This window comes from Pteropus medius, unplaced genomic scaffold (genome assembly GCF_902729225.1).
Source record: "Pteropus medius unplaced genomic scaffold, Ma_sr-lr_union100, whole genome shotgun sequence".
NCBI classification, from domain to species: Eukaryota; Metazoa; Chordata; class Mammalia; order Chiroptera; family Pteropodidae; genus Pteropus; species Pteropus medius.
The window spans coordinates 15,544,156-15,569,744 of NW_024349225.1; the positions used below are offsets into that span (position 1 = coordinate 15,544,156).

General features: G+C 46.8%; 2 protein-coding genes and 2 pseudogenes across 3 annotated transcripts; 3 read left to right on the forward strand and 1 right to left on the reverse strand.

Annotated features, from left to right (window-relative positions):
* Nucleotides 1-25,433, forward strand: TMCO1 (transmembrane and coiled-coil domains 1). 2 transcript variants are annotated; one of them, XM_039881565.1, is made up of 7 exons: nt 1-215; nt 629-706; nt 7,343-7,402; nt 12,179-12,225; nt 13,499-13,566; nt 15,459-15,603; nt 24,718-25,433. In XM_039881565.1, exons 1-7 carry the CDS (start codon nt 146-148, stop codon nt 24,814-24,816), a joined length of 567 nt encoding a protein of 188 aa, XP_039737499.1. In that variant the 5' UTR covers nt 1-145; the 3' UTR covers nt 24,817-25,433. The 2 variants fall into 2 exon arrangements, with proteins under 2 accessions (XP_039737499.1, XP_039737500.1); XM_039881566.1 differs by lacking the exon at nt 7,343-7,402.
* LOC120617783 (uncharacterized) lies at nt 4,129-4,247 on the forward strand (annotated as a pseudogene).
* LOC120617765 (uncharacterized) lies at nt 6,356-6,474 on the reverse strand (annotated as a pseudogene).
* Nucleotides 15,610-24,711, forward strand: LOC120617717 (uncharacterized). Its single transcript, XM_039881564.1, has 2 exons — nt 15,610-17,188; nt 17,833-24,711. Exon 1 carries the CDS (start codon nt 16,118-16,120, stop codon nt 17,024-17,026), a length of 909 nt encoding a protein of 302 aa, XP_039737498.1. The 5' UTR covers nt 15,610-16,117; the 3' UTR covers nt 17,027-17,188; nt 17,833-24,711.
* Nucleotides 25,434-25,589: the final 156 nt, after the last annotated feature.

Consider the following 25,589-nt stretch of genomic DNA (forward strand, 5'->3'; position numbering starts at 1 on the left):
GAAGCGGAAGCGCGGCCTCCAGGCTGTCAGAGTCGCCGTGTTACCCGGTGGTCCTGAAGTCTCGGGAAGTCCTTTTCGCTGCGTTTTTCCTGGTTCTCGAGCGCTTCCCCCCTAGCGGGTGGGGGCGCAGAGACGGAAGTGCGAGATGAGCACCATGTTCGCGGACACGCTGCTCATCGTTTTTATCTCCGTGTGCACAGCTCTGCTCGCCGAGGGTGAGAGCGGCTGCTTCCCCGACGTTAGAGCAGTCCCCTGGGGGAAGGATCCAAGGCCCGGGGTCCCCCGCGCCACCAGCCTCGCTTGCTTGGAGGGCTCATCTACTTTTCTCCGGGGGGAGGGGCGCGGTCTCGGGGCGACTCGTGGGCAGGAGCGGGAGGGATCGTGTGGACTCGGTTACCCAGGTTCCTTTGGTGTGAAGTAGATTTATTTCACTTGCGTACTTGGGGAGGCACCTTCATAGCATGTCACAGATGCTTTGGTCGGAGAGTCTGTTGTCTTAACCTGGATAAAAGTTAACTGCTGGTACATATAAAGCACAAAGTTGAGATCCCCGCTTAACCAACAGTAGCCCCTTTCTTGTAACCGCTGCAAACATTTCTCTATGCGCACGTCGCTTTTCATGTTTCAGGTATAACCTGGGTCCTGGTTTACAGGACAGACAAGTACAAGAGACTGAAGGCGGAAGTAGAAAAACAGAGTAAAAAACGTGAGTATGGCACCATCCTTTAACATTGTTTCAACAGGTCAAACTCATTGAACACACCTTCGCAGTGAATATCTTAGGAGCGCGAACTGAACCCTTTATAGGACTACGAAGATGAATCCAACTTGAAGCCTATTAAGAAACAAGACTTTTATGTGAGACGTATAATGCAAACTAGTGGAGAGTGAGGGCGGTGAGGTGCATGTTATGCGCCCTGGTGGTTCTAAAGAACAGGTACTACCCAGTTGTGAGGGGCCGTGGGAGCCTTTGGGGTGCAGACAGCCTTGCAGCCCTTGGTGGGTAGGATCTGGGTGGAGAATGAGCAGGGGAAAGGGTTTCCAGGAAACAGTGTATGTGCAAACAAAACAAAACAAACCCCCAAAACCGAGTCAGGTGTGCTTGGAGAAGAACAGGTTGTTATGACTGGCTTCAAGGTAAGTGGTGTCTTCAGGGATAAGTCAGGTTTCACTGGGTGAGGAGGTTGAAGGACTGTTTGATGAAAAGGTTAAGAACAGAGTTTGTTGTCTTTGAAATAAAACAGGAATTCTACAGGACACAGCTGAGGAGGCTGCCGGAGGTATAATGTGAATAGATTCCTATAGGCTTGATTAGGCTTTCAGCGTTAGTTCTTTTCTGTCTCCTAAAGCTTAAACCGAACATTTACATCCTAAAATTCCTATGATTTTCTGTATTCTATGACTTTTCTTTATGTCTTCATAAGAGTCTGAAGTTTCCTTTCTTAGACTATCTCATTAGATCCACATAGTAACAATTTGTGGTCAGTCGTATAAATATTATCCTCTCTTTATAGAAAAGGAGATTGAGGCTTAGAAAAGTTAAATGACATGCTAATGTCACAGAGCAAACAAAGAATTAGAAGCCAGACTGGGGCTTTTTCAATTACAGTTTACTCTTCTTTTGCTTCTTCATTGTTGATGATGATACACTCCAACATATTTAAAACTGGGCTGGTTATTTTTACAAGTGTGATCCTCTTTCGGGATTTTTCTATTGGGGGGAATGGTACCTTCATGCTTCCCATGCTGCAAGCCAGAGGCTTGATCCACTCTCTTCCTTTGGCTTCTGGGATACCCGCTCTGGTCTGGTGCTCATCAGCTGGTCATTCTTTTGCGGTTTCGTTGTTGGTTCTTCTTGACCTCTCGTTGGAGGTGACACACCAACTTTTTTTTCTCTACACCTACTCTCTTGGTGAACTCATTGATAGGCTCTGTTTGCTGATGACCTCTCCATTTATATCCCTAGGCCTCTCTCCAGTGGAAGATTCATATACCCAACTATGAATTCGTCAGTTCCACTGAATGTGTAATATACATCTCAGACCCAACATGTCCAAACTGAGCACTTATTCCTCACTTCGAAGCCTGCGTCATTGGTAGCTTTCATGGTTGTGATCAGTGACAGTTCTGTCCTTCCAGTGGCTCAGGCCATCATTCTTGTGCAGTTATCTCTGACTCTCCTCTGCAGCCTATGCCCAGTACTGCTGGGCCGCCTTCGCAGATAGCCAGCATGTGACCGCTTCTCACTGCTTCCACCGATAACTACCGCGGCCCAAGCCACCATCGTTTTTTGCATGATTATCACAATAGCCTCCATCAGGTGTTTCTGTCTCCCTGTGGTCTGTTCCTGAGATAACAGGCAGAATAGTCTTCTTAAAAGCCTGTCAGAGCCTGTCCCTCCTTAACCCTGATGGTGTCCCGTTTTCAATCAGAGGAAAAGCAAGTCCTTACAGTGGCCTGCAGAGCTGCTTCCTGTTACTCACTGCTGCACCCACCTTACCTGCCGGCCCGTTCCTCATTGGTCACCACACATCAGTCACACTCCTGTGCTGGGACCTTCCTAACAGCTGTTTCCTCAGCCTAACATGGTCTTCTCTATGATACCTGCTTAGCTAACCCTCATATCCACTTCAAAACTGTTCAGAGATCACCTCAGTGAGCCTTAACTCGAGCTCCCTGCTTCACACTGCAACCCGCCCACCTCCTTCAGCTCGCTGCTCCGGCCCCGCCCCCACCCCATGGCTTGTCCCGCCTCCTGTTGTGCTGTGTGATTTACTGACTTACCTGTTACTGCTCCCTGTTTATCTCCACTGACTGGGAGGGCAGGGCTGTGGTCCTTGTTCCCTGACGTAGCCTGTGCCCCTGGAGCAGTGACTGCCACGTGCTGAGTGTTTGGTGAATACCTGTTGATTTGAATCGTTTTTTCTCTCGCCCGGAGCGTGCAGTCCACTGCCGAGCCCTGTTACTCTCGTCTCCTGGATACTTTTCGCTCTTTCCTCGTCTCTCCATTTCTGCCATCACCACCCAGTCTCCACTTCTGTTGCGTGTCATTTGATCTCCTGCAGTAGCCTCCCCGTCGGCCTGCCTGCAGCCACTCACGTTCGTTCTCTGCAGTACATCCAGAAGGTGATTTTTCAAAACTCACATCTGATTGTTACTCGCCCGTCTTAAAACATCCAGTTTCTTTCCATTGCTTTTAGGGTAAAGGTGTGGCCCACAAGGTCGGCATGGCTGGCGCCTCCCTGCCTCCCTGCCTCCCTCCACCCCTCCCCTCCAGCCATATCCTGCCACGTTTTTCCTTGCTCTCTGTTCTCTAGCCGCTCAGGCCTTTTCCACCCTCTGGACCAGCCTTGCTTTCCCGTTCGGTGGGGCCAGGCCGGTGGGGCCAGGCCTTCCTCTCTGTTTCCTCCACCTGGAATTGTTTGCCTGACCCGTCTGGTCTAGTCAGCTCCTACTCAGTCTTCAGGTCTCAAAACTCTCTTTAGTCCCCCAAACAGGACTCTGATTTATCCACATACCCCTCCTTAGAGTACTGGGTCATAATTACAATTTACCTATGTGTGATTATGATCATTAAAGTCAAGTCCTCTTTCCAGCCAAACTGTCATCCGTACGGGGCCAAGGCCATTGTACCTGTAGAACTTACCACAGTGGCCTAGATTAGGTACTTGATAAAAGTGTTAAATCGATTAAAGAATCAATTCTCTCTGTGGTAGGAGACCTTGTATAGTGTTCGTGAGAAATTGCTCTGCCGTGATCATAAACTAGTTGGCCAGTGGGCAGTGGCATCCGTATATAAATTTTTTCTTGTCATATATATCAATGTACTCATTTCATAAGTAGACTTATGAAATACAAAACACGTTTAGCTTCAAATGAATATTTGTTTAGGCGAACATTTGCTTATCTTAAATATTTACATAAATAGATTTTGGGCTTGTCTCTTTACACCAGAATTCAAAGTAATATAGTTGCCAGGTAAAGCTTCCATAGTTGTAATTTTTAATATGATTTCTTAGTATGCTTGTTCTGCAGATAAATAATCATGAGGTAGGCGGACGATGATCGGCGTGACCCATGGTGCTTCTGGTCTTGGGTCCTCTAGGTAATCTATCAAAACCCAGTGTGGTCTACGGCCATGCCACTGTGAACAAGCCCGATCCCACCTGATCTCGGAAGCTAAACAGGATCGGGCCTGGTTAGCACTTGGATGGCAGACCACCTAGGAATACCAGGTGCTGTAGACGTAAAAATTTTTTTCTTAATTAAAAAAAAATAAGGGATTGCCAACTGACAAGGTCCTTGCAATCTGTGAGGTCAACCAAGGGTTGCCTTGCCTAAAATAAATAAATAAATAAATTTTTAAAAAGATAATAAAAATAACCCAGCGCGCATGCGTTACTTTTATTTGATTGCTTGCTGTATGTAGCATTTACCATGGTTAGTGCACTGGAGAATCAATGGGCATAGATCCCATCTTCTAGATATTAATAATCAAAGGGACAACTATTTTATGTAGCATGAGAGACCTTTCTTTAACAGGAAGAAATAAGGTAAATTCCCTCCTGGAACAGATGTCCTGGCTGCAAATATGTAATTCCCTTTGACATCCCGCATTCAGAAAGTGGTTGGGTCTAGGCAAGAAGAGTTTGCAGAGCTCTTGAGAAATACAAAAGATATGAGTAGATTTGAATCAGGATTAGATGTAGGTTTCCGGTCCTGTTCTGACCTTTGGCACTATTTGGAGAACACTGCTGTTTACGGAAAAGCCGTCCGTCCCGCTGTGCTGGGGCCTTTGACAGCCGCTTTCGGAAAGGTGTTAAGTTGCTTGATTCGGAAGGTCTCTATCAGTAAATTAGGTGTGCTCAAGATATCAGCTCTCTTTTCATTGGTACTTTTGTCACATAGACGAATGAAAGGACACTTCAGTAAACGTGAAAGATTAAAGTGTATCTAACTAACTTCTGTAACAAAATTATTTATTTGAGAGTATTAAGTACAAATTAGTGTGAAGTGTTTCTGTTGTTTCCAGTCAAAGGGGATGGAAACTTTTTGAATAATTTATAAACTGACAGAACTCTGGGATTCAGAATGTAGCAATACCAGGTTATGGGCAAACGTGTGTTTCTGAGTAGACTCCTTTGGTGGACTCTGCCATCCCCACGTGTGGGGCGAGCTTCTCGTAAATCAGTATCAACACAAGTTTCTTTGCAGACAAAAGAGTTTCTGATGGTTAGAAAACCATCAGATTGATTTAGCCTCTCCCTAGAAAAGACTGATCCAGCCTCAGTCCAGTCTGCTGGAAGACCAGGCTGATGTTCATAGTGTCATCTTGCGTTGCTGTTGTCTAGCCGTCTGTGTCTAGCCGTCTGTGTTTTCTCCCTTGTTTTTTATGTGATCGTGGTTAAATGCCAAGGAGCTGTGGTACAGTCCTTCTGGGGCGGGAGAGAAATATTTTTGTTTCTTTGGTTACTAATAATGATAAAGAGTAAAATAGTGTTTTCTGTCCATTTGGTTTTTTAAAATGTTATTTCTGTAACATCTTAGAGAATTTGACTTAAATTCCTTTTATGACCTCTTACTAGTAGGTTCATTCTAAATCTCTCTTTTCCTCGATGTGTATTTTTATTTTTTTAATCTACCTAGGACGGTACCTGTTCCTTAGACACCGAATATATATTCACGCAGGCGTGCACGCGCGCACACACACACACTCACACACATACACATTTTAGTCAGCACTTTACCATTTCATTTGCGTGAAATATCGTGGTCAAATTTTTGTTGTTGTTGTTCATTATTTTTTTATTCGGCTAATATTATTTGAGGGCCCCTATGTGTCAGGCATTATGCTAAGTGCTGCAGATATAATAGTGAAGAAATTGGACTGCATTTTTGTCCTTCGGGAGATGAGAAAAAGGGCAAAATCATAAAGAATTATTTTAAGTTTCACGAAGTTCTGTGATGGAAACACAGGAGCTAAAATAAAGGACGCGAAGGCAGCCCCGCTGCGCAGAGGGGGGACTGCGCTGGGCTCCCTGAAGAGCAAGAAAGAAGCGCCCGGCAGAAAAAGGGTGAACGGCACCCCAACGAGAGGCAGCAACCCGAGCAGGTTCGATACCTTGAGCTGACAGGACCCTGGTGAGACCAAGGCTCCGACAGAGGGCAGAGAGCGGGGCGAAGGGCGAAGGGCGGCCATGTAGACCAGATGCTTTCACATTACTGCGAGAGCAGTCATACCAATTCTGCTTTCGTTTTTAATTTTTTTTAATTTCTTAGGCGAGGCGACCCTTGGCCGACCTCACAGATTGCAAGGACTTTGTCAGCTTACACTCCCTTATTTTTTTATTTTTTACGCCTATAGCACCTGGTCTTCCTAGGTGGTCTCCCATCTAAGAACTAACCAGGCCCGACCCTGCTCAGCTTCCGAGATCAGACGGGATCGGGCTCGTTCAGGGTAGCATGGCCGTGGACTCCAAATCTGCTTTTAGAATTCGGCAGCATACTCAATGTCATAAGGAACAGTATCCTACCTACCAATTCTCTTTAATGCAGCGTCTAGAAATAATGCATATCCTACATTGTTTGCTAGTAGAGGAAATGTACTGAGATAGTACACAGATGATATAAATAAACTAAGTAAAGGTAATTTTTGGCATGTCTATTCTTAGTTCATTCACCGGGGATTAAAGATAGTAAATATAAATATACCATTCCTCTTCAAAAGTCTACCGTCATCATGTTAATTGAAATGCATCAAAAAGAGTCGGTCTTATCTTTTTTTGGCCCGCCCTCTGCTCTCCCTATCCTGCGCTGTGCATGTGTCTATCTTGCCAGTGTTCTATACTGTCATTGTTATTTGTTGCTCCTTATAGGGTGCGGGTCACGTTTATCTCTTTATCTCCCTAGAACATGCCTGTTACTTGGGCGGCCAATAGCCAAATGAATGAATTCCTGTCTTCTACTGTGACTATGAGAATGCAGCCGAAATTAACCATACTTACATGAGAGAGCAGAATTTGAAAATCGCGCTTAGACTCCACCCAAGGCAATCTCCCTCGGCCGGTGGTCTGAAAACCGTCTGTTTTGGTTATGATTGTGTTCTTGTACATCACTTTGTTTAACGAGGGATGCTTACGGTATTGCTGTTTCAGTTTTAGAATGTCTACCTTTCACTGTCAGCAGGTGTGGGAGCAGACCAGCTGACTCACTCGTGATCATAATCGAAGTCTGTGTAACGTTCCTGTAAACGTCCTTTGTTGGCTCAGCTTTGATAAAGCAGCCTTTGTCTCTTTAGCATAATGCACAATTAATTTTCACTGTGTTACCATCTTGCTTACAGTGGAAAAGAAGAAGGAAACAATAACAGAGTCAGCTGGTCGACAACAGAAAAAGAAAATAGGTAAGATGAGTTATTGGTATATACCATATTTAGATTTCTTGGAAGAAATACATACTCTGATGATGATGATATAATAAAGATGTTAAAGGTGGTACCCCAAGTTCGTATGACTTAATGGTTTACAAAGCACTTCCAGACGGTATCTTACTTGATTCAACCATTTTGTAGGACGCGTTTAAGCAGTTGCTCCTTTTTGCTCTCAGCTGTGAAATGTCAGTTGAGTAAAACGACGTCGACCGTTGTGGCTTTTGAACTTGGCATACTTTGTAAAAGCGTTGTTTTCCTATGTGGTGTAATTATTTCCAATTAAGTCTTAGTAATTTGTATTTCTTCTCGCCACGGCTTTCTTACCGAGAATTGACCAGTAATGGAAATCACCAGGGGTAGGAAATTTTCTGCTGAGTAATTTTTATGTAGTCTGAAAAATAATGACGTGATTTTGGTTTTTGAATGTATTTTAGAATTTAATTACAGCATGTAATTCTGTTCCAAAAAGACAACTCATAAATGATTAGGTATGATTTGTATTGATGATGCTTCCTGATTTGGAAAGCAGGAAAAAATTGTGTATTTGGTTCAGAAGCTATGTCTCTTTACCTAGGTCACCGCCTTTGTAGCCCAGGAGAGAAGTCTGCCGGGCTGGACTGTGCCGGCGTCCTGTTCTGAGTGAAGCTTTTCAGTTTAGTGTATCAGATGTTTTCAGAATGGCCTGCCCACTCGGTTCCATGGCAAGATGCTGCTGTGCATCCACCTTCTGCATGTCGGTCACTCTGCTAGGCACTGGAGAAACGAAGTAGAAAAAATTCTGTATTTTAGGAGGTTTGTCTAGAGAGGGAAAACAGATGGGTGCGGTGTGCTAAGTACTTCTTTAGGGATACATTCCGAGTGTCTTAAAGTGAGGAGGAGGTATATCCAGACCAGCCTGCAGGCTCAGGTTTTCCTGAAGATATGATGCTTTAGCCGAATCTTGAAGCTTTAGTGTGAGTTAGCTAAATAAAAATGTAAATAAATAAAACACTGGTCAGTATTTATTGGGCACTTACCGTCTGCAACACACAAGATGAGCACTTTACATATTTTTTAACTCTCTTAATCGTGTATGTAGCAGTGGACAGCGTTACCTCATTTTTATAGCTGAAAATATTGCGGCCGAAGTGAAATAACGTGCTCTCGGTGGTTGGTGGCACGAGGGGTTGAAGTCACTGGTAGAGCCGGGGTTTCAGCCAGGTCATTTATAACCGCAGACGCCACACTTCTAAGCCCCGTACGTTCTAGGGAGAAGGATGGGCACGTGCAAAAGCGTGGAGGGGTCAGACAGCCGGGACTGCGCGCGGCTCAGTGTAACCAGTACGAAGCTGTGTGCGCAGCACGGGCAGCCGAGACTAGAGGGGGGAGAGCCTGGCGCTGAGGCTCTCTATAACTTCAGCTGGGAGGGCTGTAACTCGTATCCACAGGGCGCCCTGGGACTATTAAGGGAGTTCACCAGAGGCTTGAAATCAGATTTTAAGGACGACAACCTGGCAGGAGTTTGGAGGACAAACCGGAGAGGAGATCCTTCTGGAAGAGGGAATTCATAAGGCTTTATAGTGTCCCAGCGTAAAAATGGCAAGAACCGGAACTTCGGCAGTGGGGACGGCGTAGAGGGTAGGGTCAGCGATGTGGAGGCGGCAGAAGTGACAGGACCTGATGGCCGCCACGCGGAGTGTGGAGCGAGAGCGGAGGCTGGGAAGAGGCCCAGTGCTCTGATTTGGAGAGGAGGCGTCGCACATTGGTGTGGGAAGAACAAGAAGGTGGCTTCAGGCCTGAGCGCGTTGGATTTGGAGTGCCTGTGTGACGGTGGCGTGGAAACATCTGGCACACAGTTGGACATATGCTTTTGGAGCCGGCAGAGAGAGAAAGGCTACAAAGAGCTTCTAAATCCTATGCTTATAAATAGTATTTGTGTCCACAAGATAAACGAGACCACGCAGCGAGAGCATATAGAGTGAGCAAAGCGAAGGGCTGGGGATGGGAGTCTGGAGGAAACGCGGGTGTTCGGGGGGTAGCAGAAGGGGAGCGCCGAAAGGCCCAGCCAGAGATGTGGCAAGGAGATGTGTCGCAGATGTTGCGAGGAGAGTTTCAGGGCAGGAAGGGTCTGAAGGTGGATGGTAAATACCTGAAAGGCAAGAATAGAGCTTATGAGTGATTCAGCAAGAATGATTTTAGCGGCGTAATGGGCGACAGAAGCCAGATTGTGTAGGTTTTAGAGATAATGCGTGGTGAGGAATTGAAGACACTGAACACGAGCAGTTCTTTCAAGTAGCTTTGCTGTAAAGCAGCGGTCCCCAACCTTTGTGGCACCAGGGACCGGGGCTCCTCGGAGCATCTAATGCCTGATGATCGGAGGTGGAGCCAAGGCGGTGATGCCGGTGCTGGGGAGCGGCTGCAGATCCAGATGAAGCTCCGCTCACAGGCCTGCCCTCCGCTCGCCTCCTCCGGTGCGGCCCGGTTCCTAACAGGCTACAAACTATACTGGTCCACAGCCAGATGTTAGGGACCGCCGCTATGAAGGACGGGATAGATAGGAAAATGCAAGGCCGGTTACCCGCGCCCTTAAATTGACAACACTGAGTGTCTAAACTCGAATTACCTTACCGTGAAATGCGACCTTGAATTGTGTGCTCACCAAAAAAATCATTAGAAGTGAAAAGAAATATTTATGAAGAACTGCTCATCAAAATCTTATCAGGGGTTATAAGACATAATGTTTATTAGGAGCAGAGATGTGGCAAGGAGCTGCTTAAAAGACAACCTATCCATTCCCTAAATTTGTAAATTTCAGTCCTAGATTAAGCCAGACTATCAGAAATCGGTAAACCTAAACTGCATTTTGGGGGGCTTTGCAAAGTTGCTGCCACTCTATCTTACCGTGACATCCGCACTGTTAGGTGTGTCGTGATCCACTCAGCCAGATGCAGCGTATTGCAGGGCCACCGCAAGGTGTTTATCTGCAGCACCCCACGATGCTCTCCTTACGAGACATGGACGCTTTCTGTTAGTTTTCAAGGTTAAGAAAAGCAGTGACTCTCGTAAATAATTGATTTATTTTATTTCGGGGACACTGTGCTGAACTGACGTGTTTTTCTGCCCCTCCGGAGCGGCCACTGGTAAGCGCAGCGTCGGATCGGGCCGTTCATGCCCAGCCACATCCTGGGACCAGTTAGATGCGGTTCTGTGCAGGGACCCGCCAGCAGCTTCGTTATCACCAACGCTTGCTTTCCTTCCGCCCGATTCCCCACTGAGCTTATTTACAGAACTACACGTGACAGTAAGGGGCCGTGAGGAACGATGCTGTTGCCCTGAAGACAGTTTTCAGTAAGGGGGGCGCAGGTCAGCGATCCCGAGAAGTGTGTCATCGCCTTCCTAGGTGAAGCTCTTTGGCGGGGTCCTGGGTCCAGCCGTTAATTTGAAACTGAGGTGTCTGTCTGCGTTTAGAGGGTTGGTCCTGTTTCCCGTTCTTGGTTTTCACGGGGTGTCCTGGCTGTTTTACATCCCCTGTCGCAGGAGAGAGACCGTTTACTTTTGACGTGTGAATTTCATTTAGCCCTTTTGACTGTGGTCAGGTTACGTCAGGCAGCGAGGGATTTGTGTGAGGTGTGGCTGTGACCCCACACCCAGGAAGCGCTGAACTGGCTGGGCCCTGGGAGGCACAGGTGTCAGACGCCCACTGTCCCCAGCGCCCTGCTGCTGCTGTCCTGCGGCCGCAGCCACCCGCTTTCTCCGCAGGGTCTCTCGTGTCATTTCGTCCTCCACTTTGTTTCGTGACCTGGGCTCCCCTAGTCAGCGTCACTCACAGTGTGCTCTCTAGGCCACCTGCGTCTGCATTGTCTGAGACGCTTGTTAAAAATGAGGGGTTCCGAGTCCACGGTCCAGGCCCAGACTTAACCAGATCAGAATCTCCAGCCGGGGCCCAGGAATCAGCTTTCCTGACAGGCGTCCAGATACATCCTAGGTGAACTACCGTTTGAGAAATACCACACTGTATTTTAATTTTTCTATTTCTATTTCTGTACTCAATTTAATTTCCGGAGATTTTCTGGTTTAAATTCTTGAGAGAAGGGATCTGATTGGCTCAGCTCATCTTTTTACGCCATAGGTTGTGGGAAAGCTAGGATCGGCTGCCTTTGGGTCAGTGGTGGCAGGGAGGGCAGGGGTGTTCAGAACAATCATAAGGCCACCTTCTACAGAGAGGGCGGTGAGAGGCACATGTCCCCGGGTCAGCACTGGCGAGGGGCCAGCATTCTGAAGCGTGACTGAGTGGGGCGGGCATCTTCTTTCTTAGAGACTTGGAACGTGGGAGGACAGTTTTGAAATTTAATTTATTAGGGCCTTGAATTCACGTATTCGTTCTAGGCCTTTATGCTATCTGGATTTTCCATGAGAGAAGGTTGCCTCGGGCATTTAATTTAAATTACGCTGTTTCTTCACTTCCCAATTCAAAGGTCTATTATTAACTGGTCTTCCATCCAAGACAACTCGGAATGTAGAACTGTCATGGGTTACCTGACTTTTCATCTGTAGAGTGACATCTGCACTCATCGACGGAGTTAGTATAAGGCTATATGCACGGTACAGAGTTAGGACAATTCCAGAGGTCATTTTTTAAATTAAGCTTTAAATGTCGTCTTGCTGAGTGACGCTGAAACGGGAGTGCTCTTGCAGTCACCAGTCGGTGGCAGTGGCACGTTGCTCTACGCTCAGCGCCGCGGACATTAACCGGCCCGTTTCTTCTTTCAGAGAGGCAGGAAGAGAAGCTGAAGAACAACAACAGAGACCTGTCGATGGTAAGAGCCCTACACGTAGCTTCTCGGTTAACCGCGTGGTGCTTTTCAGCAAAAGACCCTGATTTGCATCGAGTCGGCCGCAGTCACCTTCTCAGAAATGTCTCGTCTGTGAAGGCGTCAGAAACATGGGTGTTTCCGGAGCAAATGCGAGTGAAACCGCGCTCCTGGCTTAAACGTCATTCGGTAACGTGACGAGCTCTTAGGCTGACCCGGAGGCTCTGCACACGGTTCTCGAGTAGCTTCCCCCGTATGTTCGTTTTCTGCCTCTTCCTGCTGTTAGTGCTCACTCTGGTTTCGTGGTGACCAGGGATCCCAGTACAGGAGCTGGAGCAGTCTAGATGGCCTTGACTGGGGCCTTTGGTTCTTTCGAGAGGCCTTCTGCTCTGAGTGTCGGGCACGCCATAAAGAGCGAGGAGAAGCCATTTCATTGTCCGTTTACTCGTTAGTCGTGAGGCGTAGAGCCCGTTCACGCTTATGCGTGTCCTTCTAAGGCACAGGTGGGCTGGTGGTGGGCCGACTAATTTCCTACTTAATTTCTGTACATGTAACATAGGACATCTGAGCTCTGTGACAGCTGTCTTTACTTACTGAGAGACCTTTGCTATATTTCTTTCTCTTGAAATTCTTATTAAGTTTATAATTTAGAGGTACATTTTTTAAATAGCTTTTCTGTTGACATAATTATCACATAGCACATTTGGAAACTACAGGAAGAAGAGATAAAAATTGCTCAGAAGCCTATCATCTAGATATAACAACTTTATACTTTATTTATACTTTTAGGGCATGTGATTAAGAAATTCATTAGCTTTAAATGACAGAACACCTAACTAACGATGGCTTAAACGGATGAAGGGATTTTTTTTTACTTGCTCCAGAAGTCCGGAGGGTGGTGGTCCAGGCACGTTGGCAGCTCAGTGTGTCGTCAGGGACTCAGGGCAGCCATCCTAACTTAAGGTCGTTTGGATGTTGGGTGACGCCTTAGGTGCTACGTTCTTTGCTCCGGGCAAGAAGCACGGGCAGAAAGCCTGAAGGAATGGACGCTAGTCGTCTGTCCCTTTTGAAAGTCCTGTCCGCACTTGGACTTTTACCGATTGGCCAGATTCGGGCCTCATGGCCACCCCAGTCCTACTCCTCAGAAGGAGGCCAGGGGAAGAGCACTTAGCGGCGGGGGCGGTGGGGCGTGGGCGGCTGTGTGCGCGGGCGCCAGAGCTTTGGATGTGCCCTGTGGGCTTCCTTCAGCACGGCGCGGCGTCTGCTGGTCTCCGTACAGGTGCGCATGAAGTCCATGTTCGCGATCGGCTTCTGTTTCACCGCCCTGATGGGGATGTTCAACTCCATGTGAGTACCTCGGCGCGGCCTCGCCCGGCGTGTGTGTGCGCGTGTGTGCGCATGTGCGCGATGAACTATTTTGGCGACGTTTTATTTTGATATTTCAAATTTACAGAGAAGTTACGAGAGTAGTGTAGCCATTATCCAGACTCACAGCCGTACACGTTTTACTCCACTCGCTTCCTCGTTGCCGTCTCCATCCCGCGTGCTCATACGTACGTTCCTGGAGTTCCCTTCGCCATCGAGAGTACGCCGTGGGCCCCGTGCTCCTTTACCCATCGCTACGAAAGCGTGCGTTTCCTGAGAACACGGATATTCTCTTACATGACCTCAATCCAGTTATCCAAATCCAGGAAATTTAATTTCTACAGACTAGAATTACGTGAGAACTTTTTCACCCTCTCGTAGTGTAGATGTTTTCTGTCCAAGGCAAACGCTAAGGCGTTCAGAGCCTTCGGAAGGAGGGTAGTCACACACAGATGCTCGACTCACAACAGAGGGCTCACGGCTGCCGTCTTGTCTGAGAATACGGTAAGTCACTGTCATCGGCACCGGCAGGCCTGAGTGGTTGCGGAACCGCTTGACAGAGCTGGGAACAGCCGGAGGTGACAGGCAGCCACTAACCCCGTTTCGGAACCCCGCCTCTGGCCTCCCATCAAGCAGCGCTTTTCTTCTTCATTGCTGTCTGCCTGTCTCTCCTCCTCCCCGCAAACCCCGCACCCCCAGTCTGTTCTTCTGTCCCCATCTGTCAGGTTCTGACTTTGTGCCGGGCACTGTGCTAGGCCTGGGAATATAAAACAATAAGATGCGGCCCCTGCGTTCGGTAATAATCAAGGTTTTAGGTGAAGAAAAGACAGATAAATACGTCGATGGATATTCCCATAGAAATGTGTGTGTCAAGTTCCGGTAGGACAAGGAGGCAGTGGTTACGTGTACCTCGGTGAAGACCAAAGGAAGTGTCTCGTGGTTTAGTCCAGAATTTTCACCAACTAATGAGGGGCCTTTGAAGGTTAAATAACTTTCCCGAGCTATCCAGAAGTCTCATAATTTCCAACTTATCGTTCTAAACTCGATACTCTTTCTCACTGCCGTGCTGTCTCTCGTATCTTCAGTACGTATCACCACGAAGTACCAGGCAAACCGGACGCGGAAAGGTTTTGTAGTTAACGAGTAAGCTTCGTTAGTGCAGCTCGTACTCACACATTCTTACGTGCGTCACGTTCTGGATGCTGTAGAGCTGGCTCAGTGCTCATCTATATTTTTTTAATTTGATGCTCAACTTCTTATTTTTCTCATACTTCTGCTTTTTAAAAAAACATCTCATAGGTCGGCGGAGAGCGTGCGTGTGCGCGTGCACGCGTGCGCGTGCACAGCTGTCCTCATGGGCCTTGGCTGTGCCGCGCGGCCACTGCAGCAGCTTTGAGTCCTACTTCGCTTGCCGTTCAGCGTTTGACTTTCTTCCTCCGTGTCACGCGCAGATGAGGGCCAACGAAACAGACTACGGAACAGCTGCGGTCGTCGCTGCCGGAAGTGACACAGCCTGTGTGCGTGTCATCCGTTTCTTAATGTGCAGCAGCCTTCCGGCCTCACCCGGCACGCACACATGCGCACACGCACACGCATGCACACACACCCACTGAGTCTGAAAGGCCGCTTCCAATACATCATTCTACCAGGATCCGGAAAAAATTAAGCATCACTAGTTTAGAAAAGGTCGATGGGGAAAATCTACATCCTTCCTTATGTCTTTGTACTTCAGGTTTCTGTTTCGATTGTCACCCTTTCTTTGTTTCTTAGAGATCAAGGAGCTTAAAGTTCTATTTCTGCCCCAGATTCTTTTCTGGCACTAAGAAGCTTGTCAGTCTTCCCAAAATAGCAGTTCTTTGTTTTTTCCTTTTCAGATTTGATGGTAGAGTGGTGGCGAAGCTCCCTTTCACCCCCCTCACCTACATCCAAGGACTGTCGCATCGAAACCTGCTGGGGGATGACACCACGGACTGTTCCTTCATCTTCCTGTACATCCTCTGTACCATGTCCATTCGCCAGGTGGGTGGCCACATGCACTATTAACGTGGACAGTCGTGTGCCTCATAATGACACTTGGGCCATTGGCGGACCGCATGCATGGTGGTACCATGCCGTCCAGCCCACGTGTGCAGGAGGCCGTGCCCTCTAGGCGTGTGTGGGTGCACTCTGTCACCTTCCTCGGCCTCGTCCCCTCAGCCAGCTTTTCCTCCTGTGGTACCGGAAGTGCCTGCCTGCTGCTCCGAGGTCTTTCCGGTGCTCGTTTCAGAAGTCCAGCCTGTCACCTAAAGCTGCTTTAACTGTGTGGTCCTCGGGGCGGGGAGTAGCCGTGAAGCCACACGTGGTGTCACGGCCCCTTCCCGGCCCTCGGTCCTCGGTGCTATAGCCCCTTCCCCGGCCTTCCCAAAGGTTCACAGGTTAAGACTGGGTCGGGCCGCCCGCTGTCATTTCTTCCACATGACACGCCGGCGCCTTTTGTCCCTTCAGGACTCATCTGGGGATTTTAAGTCATTCGCAGTTGGGACGAGTCTGGGCGATGGCAGTGCGGTCGGAACCCCTGGCGCGAAGGACGGGGCGGGAGTGGGTCATGGCGCCCGTCACGCCCAGACAGTCTCGAGGGCTTCACCGGTTGCGTGGCCAGCGCTGTCCCGCGCGCTCAGGCCGGTCCCGTGTGCTCAGAAGCAGCTTTCTGGCTCACCGCGTTCGCTCCCAGCGCTGCCGGTCTTTCCTGTTTACCGTGGTGGAATGGACGCAGCATAGGAGTGACCGTTTAACCGTGGTCAATTGTGCAGCTTGGCGACATTGCGTACGTCCCACATCGTCGCGCAGCCATCGCCACCGTCCGTCTCTAGAGCTTTCCATCTTCCCAGACCGAAGCCCCGTCCCCATTAAACCTCCACTCTCCATTCCCCGCCCCGCAGCCCCGGCAGCCACCGGTCCACTTTCTGCCTCATGTATCCGAGGACGCCTCTTTGCGCACGTGACCTCCTGTGAGTGGACTCACAGTGTTTGTCCTTTTGTGACTGGCGCGTTTCATGGTTCTGTCACGTGTGTCGGGAGTCCCTTCCTTTCCAAAGCCAGACAGCATGTCACTGTGCGTGCACCGCATCCGTTTATCCGCGCACCCGTCACGGACGCTCGCGCTGCTCCACCTTCGAATGCGGCGTATAAATGTCCGAGTTCCCGTTTCCACTTCCTTCGGGTCCGTACCCAGAAGTGGGCTTGCTGGGTCACTGCGCTTCTGGCGTGGTCTGCGGAGACCTCACCGTCCTGTTTGGCACAGCTCCTGGCCATCTTACTGGGCACTGTTCATCTGAAGGCTGCAGAGCCCCAGCAGCCTGAGCCCCGTTCCTTAAAGACTACAGGGACGTTCTCATGGTTGAGTTTCAGCGAGGGAAGCCGTAATTTCACTCATTCAGAGTTCATGTTTCTGCAAAACGTGTAAAAACTGTATGTTTTATGCAGGTTACGTCCAGCGGCGGGGGTGGCCTTGCTGGTTTTAATGGGGAGTCTTCTTACGGCGATGAGAATGCAGCACTTAGGAGAGTGATGGTCACTTCCGTCACCAGTGTAGTGTCTGTAGAGCGCCCACAGTTGAAGCGATTAGGTACTTTCATCACCAGGTTTCCCGGATTTACGTTTTTAGTAAACGTAAATCGTTTACTAAAAGTAAAATGTACTTGTGAGAGGTTATGACTCCTCTCACATACGTCCATTGATCACACCCCCACGGTCTTAACCAGAACCCTCTTCCCTCCTAAATGCGAGCGGTGGCGTAATTCCACCAGCCAGCGCCTTCCCTGCCTACCGCCCCGTTACGAAGCAGGTGTAACGTTAGGCTGAATTGAGGTGTCCGTCTGCTCCAGTCCCTCTGCCCCCTGCCCCCTCCTTCAGAGAGCTGATGATCACATCAGCAGCGATTCCCTGATAGAGTCGCCTGTTTGCTCAACATCCCTTCAAAATCGAGCGTGAACACGTATCCGGCTCCGTGCTGGGCGCTCAGCGGACGGTTGTAAACCAAACTGACGTCGGACTGTGGTCCTCGCCCTCGTGGAACTTAACGTTTCTTTTGAAATAAAAAGGTTGATTTCCCACCCGTAGCTTCACTTGAAAAAATCGCTGCCAAATAGGAGGGAGGGTATAAGGACATTTAAAATCATTTCTGTATACTAATCATTCCAAGTGGAAGCAGACGAAACAAAACGTTCGTGAGTCTGGTTTTCATCTGTTACATATTTTTCCCCATTCTAGGATGTTATCGATTATCTGATTCACCGTTGAGTGAAGAGCTTTCAAGGAAAAGAAATAATACCATGCTGATCATATGAGAATTTAAGACACATTTCTACTTTAAAACGGCGGGAAAGAGGAGGCATGCGTTGCAAGGTTGAGGAGATACAGTGTTTGGAGGGTTGAATCTCGCTGCCGCTCAGGCTGAGTGTCCTTGGGGAAGTCATGGAACACTTTTCACAGCGGCGAGAGGGGCTTAGTGTTCCACCTCGCCGTGTTCCGATAATCGACAGTGATCTTGAACGGAAGCAGCTATTCTTAAGGCAGCACTTCTTTTTTTTAACCAGTCCGGCCCCACCCCTGCACCCCTGGGGTATTTTTTAAATTACTTTGTTCCCAGCCCTAGACAGGACCAAATTTCTTTTCATGGATTAGAACATGGTGATATGTCGTATTAACTGAAAATACATCTGATTCTCTTTTCTCATTTTATCCTCCTCCTCTTGTTTCCTTCCTCAGTGGTTAGTGATTAATGATTAGCTGTCTTGACCTTCACCTCACAGCTGCTTCCTTTGTGTGAATTCGTAGCAGGGGAAATGGGAGGTTGGCCAGCTTCCATCGGAGGGGACCAGTGAGCGCAGGTAGCGACGAGGTTTCCTTAACCCCTGAAACAAGGAGACTTGCTTCTCTTTCCTTATCATGAGTCAGCGGTGGATTGAGCACATGGTCGTCTCCTCTACGTGAAGTGCTCTAACTCTCAGTAAAAATCCCGGCAAACTTAGCTGATAAACAGCTAGGGGAAAACTGGTCTGTTTTATAAATTTATATGATTTCCTATCATCGTAAAAGCTATAGACAGAATTCTCTTTGAAAGCAGAAAGTATTAGTGGTTCTGAGGAAATGGGTTTTTTTTGTCGCTCACATCTTAGTATATAACTTTGTTTCATTGTTTTCTTAGTATATAACTTTGTTTCATTGGTTTTTTTTGTCGCTCACATCTTAGTATATAACTTTACGTACGTATGACCGTAATCTAAAGAAGGTCAGTGAGCATTTGACATTGTCTCCTTCAGCAGCTCAGGACGGTGATAAAAATAACTTTCACTTTTTTCTCATGCTTTTGGCTTTCCTAGGGAAGCCTAAGCATTTCGATATGGCCGTATGTGTTTAAAACCTGGCCCTAATCATGTCATGTCAGGGTTTCTGAAAGGCATCAGAATGCTAGAAGGACCAGATGCCCGCCATTTCCTGTGCCTCCTCATTAATTTATGTCACTTTATTTAAGGTTTAGAACGTAATTCATTAACGTCAGTACAGCTCATCTCCAAGCAGGGTCTGTTCATTTATAATATTTAACTCCAGATCGGTTTGGAAATGCTCGTGGTTCAGAAAGTGATAACTAACTGCTCATGGAGAGGAACAGGTTCTTCAGGCATCTTAATCTGATCCTTTGTGAATTGTTTCGGCGCCCGCCTTCAAAGCTTCATTTAGGATGTTCTCTGTCATAGCTGAAGATTGATTCGTCTTCGTACCATGCCGGTGATTCTCAGATGCTGATAATACAGGGGCCAAAAGCATGGTGTCACTACCCTGTGGAACTCACAGTCTGGGAAAACAGACCCATAAGTAATAGCAGTGCTTGATCCCTGTGTGTGTGTGTGTGGGTGTGTGCACACGCACGTGTGCGTGTGTACAATATAGTGTAAGAGGGAAAAACACGCTGTGGGCACGTAATGGCTACAGAGATTAGTGCTGTGGACATAAGATTTTGTACAAAAGGGACATTCGAGGTGTATCTTGGAGCATGAGTAGGGGTTTTCAAGGCCCATCAGAGTGGTCTTGGCACAGGAAGCAGCACGAGTAAGAGCGTGGAAGCTCGAAAGCGCGTCACGAGTGCAGGGACCTCTGAGCCCCGAGTCGCTCGTGGGTGTCACGGGAGATGAAGCATGTCACTGCTCCACATCTGCCTCACAGGACAGCCTTAACTGGCTTCTTTTCCTTATTCTGCAAGTCTGCTGGTGACAAAGTCTCTTATTTTCATTTATCTGAAAATGTCTTTATTTTATCTGCGTTTTCGAAGGATGTTTTCACTGGACATAGTCTTCCCGGTAGGCTGTTTTTGTGTGTTTTAACGTTTTCAGCGTTTTAAAATGCCTTTCCCCTCTCCTCTGGCCCCCTCTGTTTCTGACGAGAAGCCTCACACACCCTTTATCCCTGTAGATCAGCGTCGCTTTTCTCTGGCTGCTTTCTGATTTTCTCTTTCAGTTTGCTTCTCAGCAGTTTGGCTATGATGTGTCGAGGATTTAAACAATTTTTTTTTTTTTTATTCTGCTAGGTTTTCATTAAATACGGGAAAATTTCAGCCACAATTTCTTGAAATGTTTTTTCTGCCCCATTTTTTCTCTCTTATTCTTCTGTGATTCCAGTTATCCGTTAGTCTTTTTGGTATTGCCTAACGTGACCTCGAGGTCCCGTTCAGTTTTTAAGAATCTTTTTCTCTCTTTTCTGTAGATAGGATGATTACTCTTGATCTGTCATCAAGTTCACTGACTCCTTTGTCATCTCTAATCTGAGTTCACTGTAAACCCATATAATGATTTTTAAGTTTTGATACCATATCTTTTAGGTCTAGAATTTTTTTTTTTTTTTTTTTTGGCTGTCCCTTTTCCCTGCTGAGATTTCCTATTTATTCATTTATTATGAACATTATTTTATGTCCTTAGGCGTAGTTATCTAACTGCTTTAAAAACCTTGTCTACTAATTCCGACATTTAGATCATCTCAAGGCTGGACTCTTATCTGTTGCCCGTTCTCTTAAGTATGTATCATGTTTCCTATTTGTCGATAAGTCTAGTAATTTTAGGTTGTATCTTAGACATTGTGAATGATAAGTTTTAGAGACTCTGGATCCTATCATTCTTTGGAAGAGTGTTGATGTTTGTTTGAGGAGGCAATTAACTTGATGTTCAAACTCAATACTCTGTCACGTTTCAGGCAGCACCTGAAATCTCAGTCATGTTAGTCTTAGCCAGGCTGCTTGGAGGCTGCCTCACACACGCAGAGTTTGAGGCTCAGCCAAAGATTTGGGCATTGGTTACATATAGGATTTTGAACCCTCCCCTGTTAGCTCTCTATTTTCCAGTTTTCTTTTTCTCAATTTTAAGGTGCTCTGGTTGCCCTAATCCCTGTCCTTCGGTTATTCAAGCCAGTAACTGTATAGTTTCATTCTCAGTTGTAGACACCCTGCCTAGTGCCACCTGGGCTCTGCCATCCATTATGAAATTTAAAAAATAATAATTAAACATCTTGTCTTCCTTCACTGAACTAGAATTCAGAACATTCCCCTTGACTGGTCCTCAAATAAGGGGCTAAACCAGAGATCTAGGGAGTTTTTCATTGGAAAGATGGATGAGAGAGACAGAGATTGATTGTCACTTGATCCCCTGACACTCCCCTCCCCCTCAAAAAATGACCTTCCTTACAGAAGAGGCCTTTGGACGATGTAGGACTGAAAATATCCATTCAGAATTACAAAGGAAGCAGCGTCCCCTAGTGCAGGTCCCGTGTGCCCATCCCCCTTGCAGTTTTGATTTCCACTTTGCCAGGTAGAGTTGAAGTCTGTGGCATAATTTTTTACAATGTAGACACATTCTACATTGCCACAGGGGACTGTATAGCTCTTTGGAGGTGTTTATTGGGGAGGCTTGCAGGGCCCAGCAGGGGGACCCAACCCTATTTTGTTTGTTTTCTGTATTGGGTTCTTGCATGAGATTTTGTTGAAAGAAAGGATTCTGTGGTTTGAAGGGTCTCACTAGATCTAGTGAGCCCTCTCCGCCCCTTGTTTTAAGGGTAAGGAAGTTGAGATTTGGTAAAGTAAAAAGACATTTCTTACTATTTTGTCACCCAGTTTGCCAGTACCGGAGCTTAAATCTTGATGTGCTACCCAGTCATATTTCAGCTGTGCCAACGTCTTATTGCCATTTTTCTTCAGTAAATATTTAATATTTATGTCGTTCTCCCAAACTACCTATTCAGATATCGTGCGAAAAGCCTGGGATTGTTGGATGGGGCCATTTGAGGTGATTGGATTCACACGCAGTTTGTGAGTATAGTAGAGATACGAGAACTCGATGAGAAATTGTAATCGATCGTAAGTGAAGTCTGGTTGCCATATGCCAGAGAAACGAAGGGGGAACCGGTGACCGTCACGGCTGTTATTTTAGCTAAATGACTAAGGAACAAAATTTAGCAGAATATGTTCATTGCCAATGACCTGGGTCTTCCCAAAATATCCAGTTAGCAACCAACAACTTCCTTTTCTTGATCACAGGTCCTTATCCTTTGCAAAGAGGAAGGAATGCGAATCCGGCAGTGGTATTTTGAGGGGTTTCCTGCCAGGAGAGGGCGTGGTTACGGGAAAATGTTTTTCCTTTGTTTTCCCTTCTGACTTATTAACACTCCGGTTGTTTCCCTAGTGCACAGGACTGGATAGAAATTCAGAAGAATCGTTTTATGTTTTTCCAAAACCCACGTTAAGTGTTCTTCTACGTCATCTTTATGATATATTAAAACCGCTGTCTTTTAGCAAAATTTACACTTCTAGCTCTCGCTAATTAAGAAGGCCTGAGGAGGGCTGAGAGTCAGGTCGGGATCAGTGGCGGAGGCTGCTGGAACGTGTAGAGCAGGTGACAGGTGTGGAAGTGCCTGCCCGGGCGCTGGTGCTCAGTGAGCACTGACGAGCAGCCTGATGGTGGAGCCCCTTTTCTTATCTGCACGTAGGGGTGCTGATCGGCTCGTTCACTGAGTTGTGAGGATTTAAATAAGATAATATACGTAAAGCGCTTAGAACAATGCCTAGCATCTGGAGATGGCGCCAGAGAAACATTTGTCTTTATTTTAAATTACCCTGTTTAGGAAGGTTGGAAGCCAGAAGTGAGACAATTATCAATACCATTAACCATTAATATTAATAATTAATAATTAGCTATTATTAATACAGCTGTTATTTTTCCAGATGTCCTTGCAGTATTCGTTTATGTTTTTGTAAACTTTATTTTTCAGATCGGTTTTAGGTTCACAGTGATGTGTTTATACGTAGTCTTCGTAATCGTGGTTTAAAAAAAAAAAAAATGAGCCAGGCCTATTTTAAAGATTTTTATTCCTGAGATAAAGGTCTGTGAGAGGATGGGGCTCGGTAGGGGACAACTGTCCTTGAGTTTTAGGGCACTTCACACCCTGACTGTGACCGCTCCACTTCAGCTCTCTTGTCCCTAAAGCAAGGATGACGGCCGGCTGACACCTGGTCCTCAGAACCGTTTGTAGACTTGGCGGCAGCTACTCTAACAGTGTCCTGTTATTTCAAATTTTATCTTTCGAGTCATTTCCCATAGTGCCCTGCTAAGCCCTGAACAGGCGGTAAGTGGCGCGTAAATCCTGATGAAATGCAAGACCTCGGATGAGTGTCGCCGCGTCCTTGGTCTTCTTGCTGCTTTGTGTGTGCAGCGGATTTTCCAGAGGGGACACAAAGCCGTTTTCATTCCGAAGGTGACACGGTCATTGTCCAGCTTTACCGGGGAGAAAGAGCCTCACCTACTAGGGCTCGATTTTTGTTCTTAACTGTTTTCAGATATTTTTTTTAAGGGAAAACATGAGCCATAGTATTGTGACTATATAAGTAAGTAATTTTATGGCAAATATAATTTCAGCGGATTCTCGAGGTGGCGTCTTCGTATTCTGTCACATTCCATTATAACCTAACAGCATAATATTATCTCAGAAGTACAAACCCTCGCGTCGAATCAGCCATCATCTTAATGATGCAGGGTCAGGAGCGCACATCAGGGGAGCCTGGCTGTGAGTGTCAAGCTGCCTGCTGTGCGGTCGGCACTCGGTAACTACTGAATGACAAATGCAGACATGCCCACCTGCCTACCGTGGGGCGACTCTGTTCTCAAGACCACAGCTCTAACGTAGGAGGTACCGTGTGACGGAACCCATTAGATCAAGAATTAAAACACATGGGTTTTAATTTCAGCTGCTCTTCACTTCACTTTGTAATTTCGGACAAGCCAACGGAGTTTTCCAAGGTTTTAATTCCTCGAACTTAAAATGAAAGAATTGAGCAGGGTTGATCAGATGACCTTTCCCATTTTCCGATGCTGTACAGAATCTTAGCAGCTGACCTTGACTCCACGGTCCCGTGCCCTCTCCCTCGCCTCCGTAAAGCATTGCGACTAATCCCACGTCACGCTGTCCACTCATGATAGCCTTCCAGGGGTCAGCTGTGTTTATCCCCAAACTGTTTATGTGGGTTTTCCTTGCTGTATTTATGTAATTTAGTTTAATTTAATGTTATACTGACTAACGAAATCTGAATATAAAAACGTTTTTTTTTGAGGACCAGTTCAACAAAATGTTTCGAAAAATAGCTGTCGAATTAGATTTACGTGAGACAACTGGAAAAGATGAGGGAAGGTTGCTCAAAATCTAGAATTCTGGACCCAGATCACTTCTAAGTTCTCTCATTTCTTTGAAGAAATTGAACCCGAATATTTCCGTTTTAGAGGAAACGGTGCAGTAGTGACTAACCCCGTGCAGAAAGCCGTGCTCAGGGAAGGGGCTTTGCTTCAAGACGTAGCTGATGAGTGTACTGTAAATGCTTCGCGTTAAAATAAGTTACCCATTTTTATGCTTCTCCACTTCAGACTGCAGTCCCATCAGGTAAGGGGGCCTTTACTGTTCTGTGGTCTCTGCAACGTAGTAGGCCTTTTAAAAAATGACAGCAGTGATCATCCTATTTCAGGTTGCAGTGGCACTTTTCATTTGTGTGGCTTTTCTTCATATGGGATCTATGTCAAGCACTCTTCTGTGTCTCACATTAAAACCCAGTTTTTATTTTCCTCACAGAACATCCAGAAGATTCTTGGCCTTGCCCCTTCGCGAGCTGCCACCAAGCAGGCAGGTGGATTTCTTGGCCCTCCACCTCCGTCTGGGAAGTTCTCTTGAAATCAAGAAGAACCCTGTACTTCCTGTCTTTTTTTTTTTTTTTTAAGATATTCAGATCAGACTGCCAACTGCTTTGTAGCAAGAGCCACAGACAGTGTTAGCGTGTGGGCCACTTTCTAGTTTTGAGTTGTTTCTAAACTTTCTGGGTATGATTTGAATGAGAATGGCATCAGACAAATCACCATGGCAGTGCTTTCAGTCACAGATAAATGTTTTTTAAGTAAGCGTGTTGATTAGAGAAGTTCAGGGATGTTTATGTAATGAGACGCAGCCTTCTAGTTTTGCTTATGCAAACATTTCCTGTGGGACCGACTCTCAAAACTGCTGTGTGCCATGGAAGCTAGCTCTCCGGTCTGAGCAGTTAGCGATCCAAAAGAAAACTTTAGTTGGTTAGTTAGTTAGTGACTCTTAATCGGAACTATTTGTGGTGTGTGTTTTTTTAAGTCAAATACGTGACCCATGGTCAATAAAGAGGCCAAAATTTTAGCTATTTCATCTACAAGGAGAGATCTATTTTGTTTTACCGTATTTCTAGATACACGCTTTTAGTAATCTGAACGTAAAGGTAAACATTGGCCAGGAAGGGCTGAAATAAAAGTCTTTAATGTCGTATGCTATCGTGTTTGTCTCATCTGCTCAAGATACGGAGTTATCCGGTTGTAGGAATTGGAAAACATAAGCGGAAACGAAATGACTCATGGGAGTATAAAAACGGGGGGGTCCTCGGCTGTTCCCCTCGTGCCCAGTGCCGTCTGTTGGGTTTTTGCGAAGGC

Coding starts and splice junctions, on each gene's coding strand:
- TMCO1 (XM_039881565.1), top strand. CDS start 146: ATGAGCACCATGTTCGCGGACACGCTGCTCATCGTTTTTATCTCCGTG. Junction 216..628: donor CACAGCTCTGCTCGCCGAGG/GTGAGAGCGGCT, acceptor TTCATGTTTCAG/GTATAACCTGGGTCCTGGTT. Junction 15,604..24,717: donor GTACCATGTCCATTCGCCAG/GTGGGTGGCCAC, acceptor TTTTCCTCACAG/AACATCCAGAAGATTCTTGG.
- LOC120617717 (XM_039881564.1), top strand. CDS start 16,118: ATGGCAGTGCGGTCGGAACCCCTGGCGCGAAGGACGGGGCGGGAGTGG.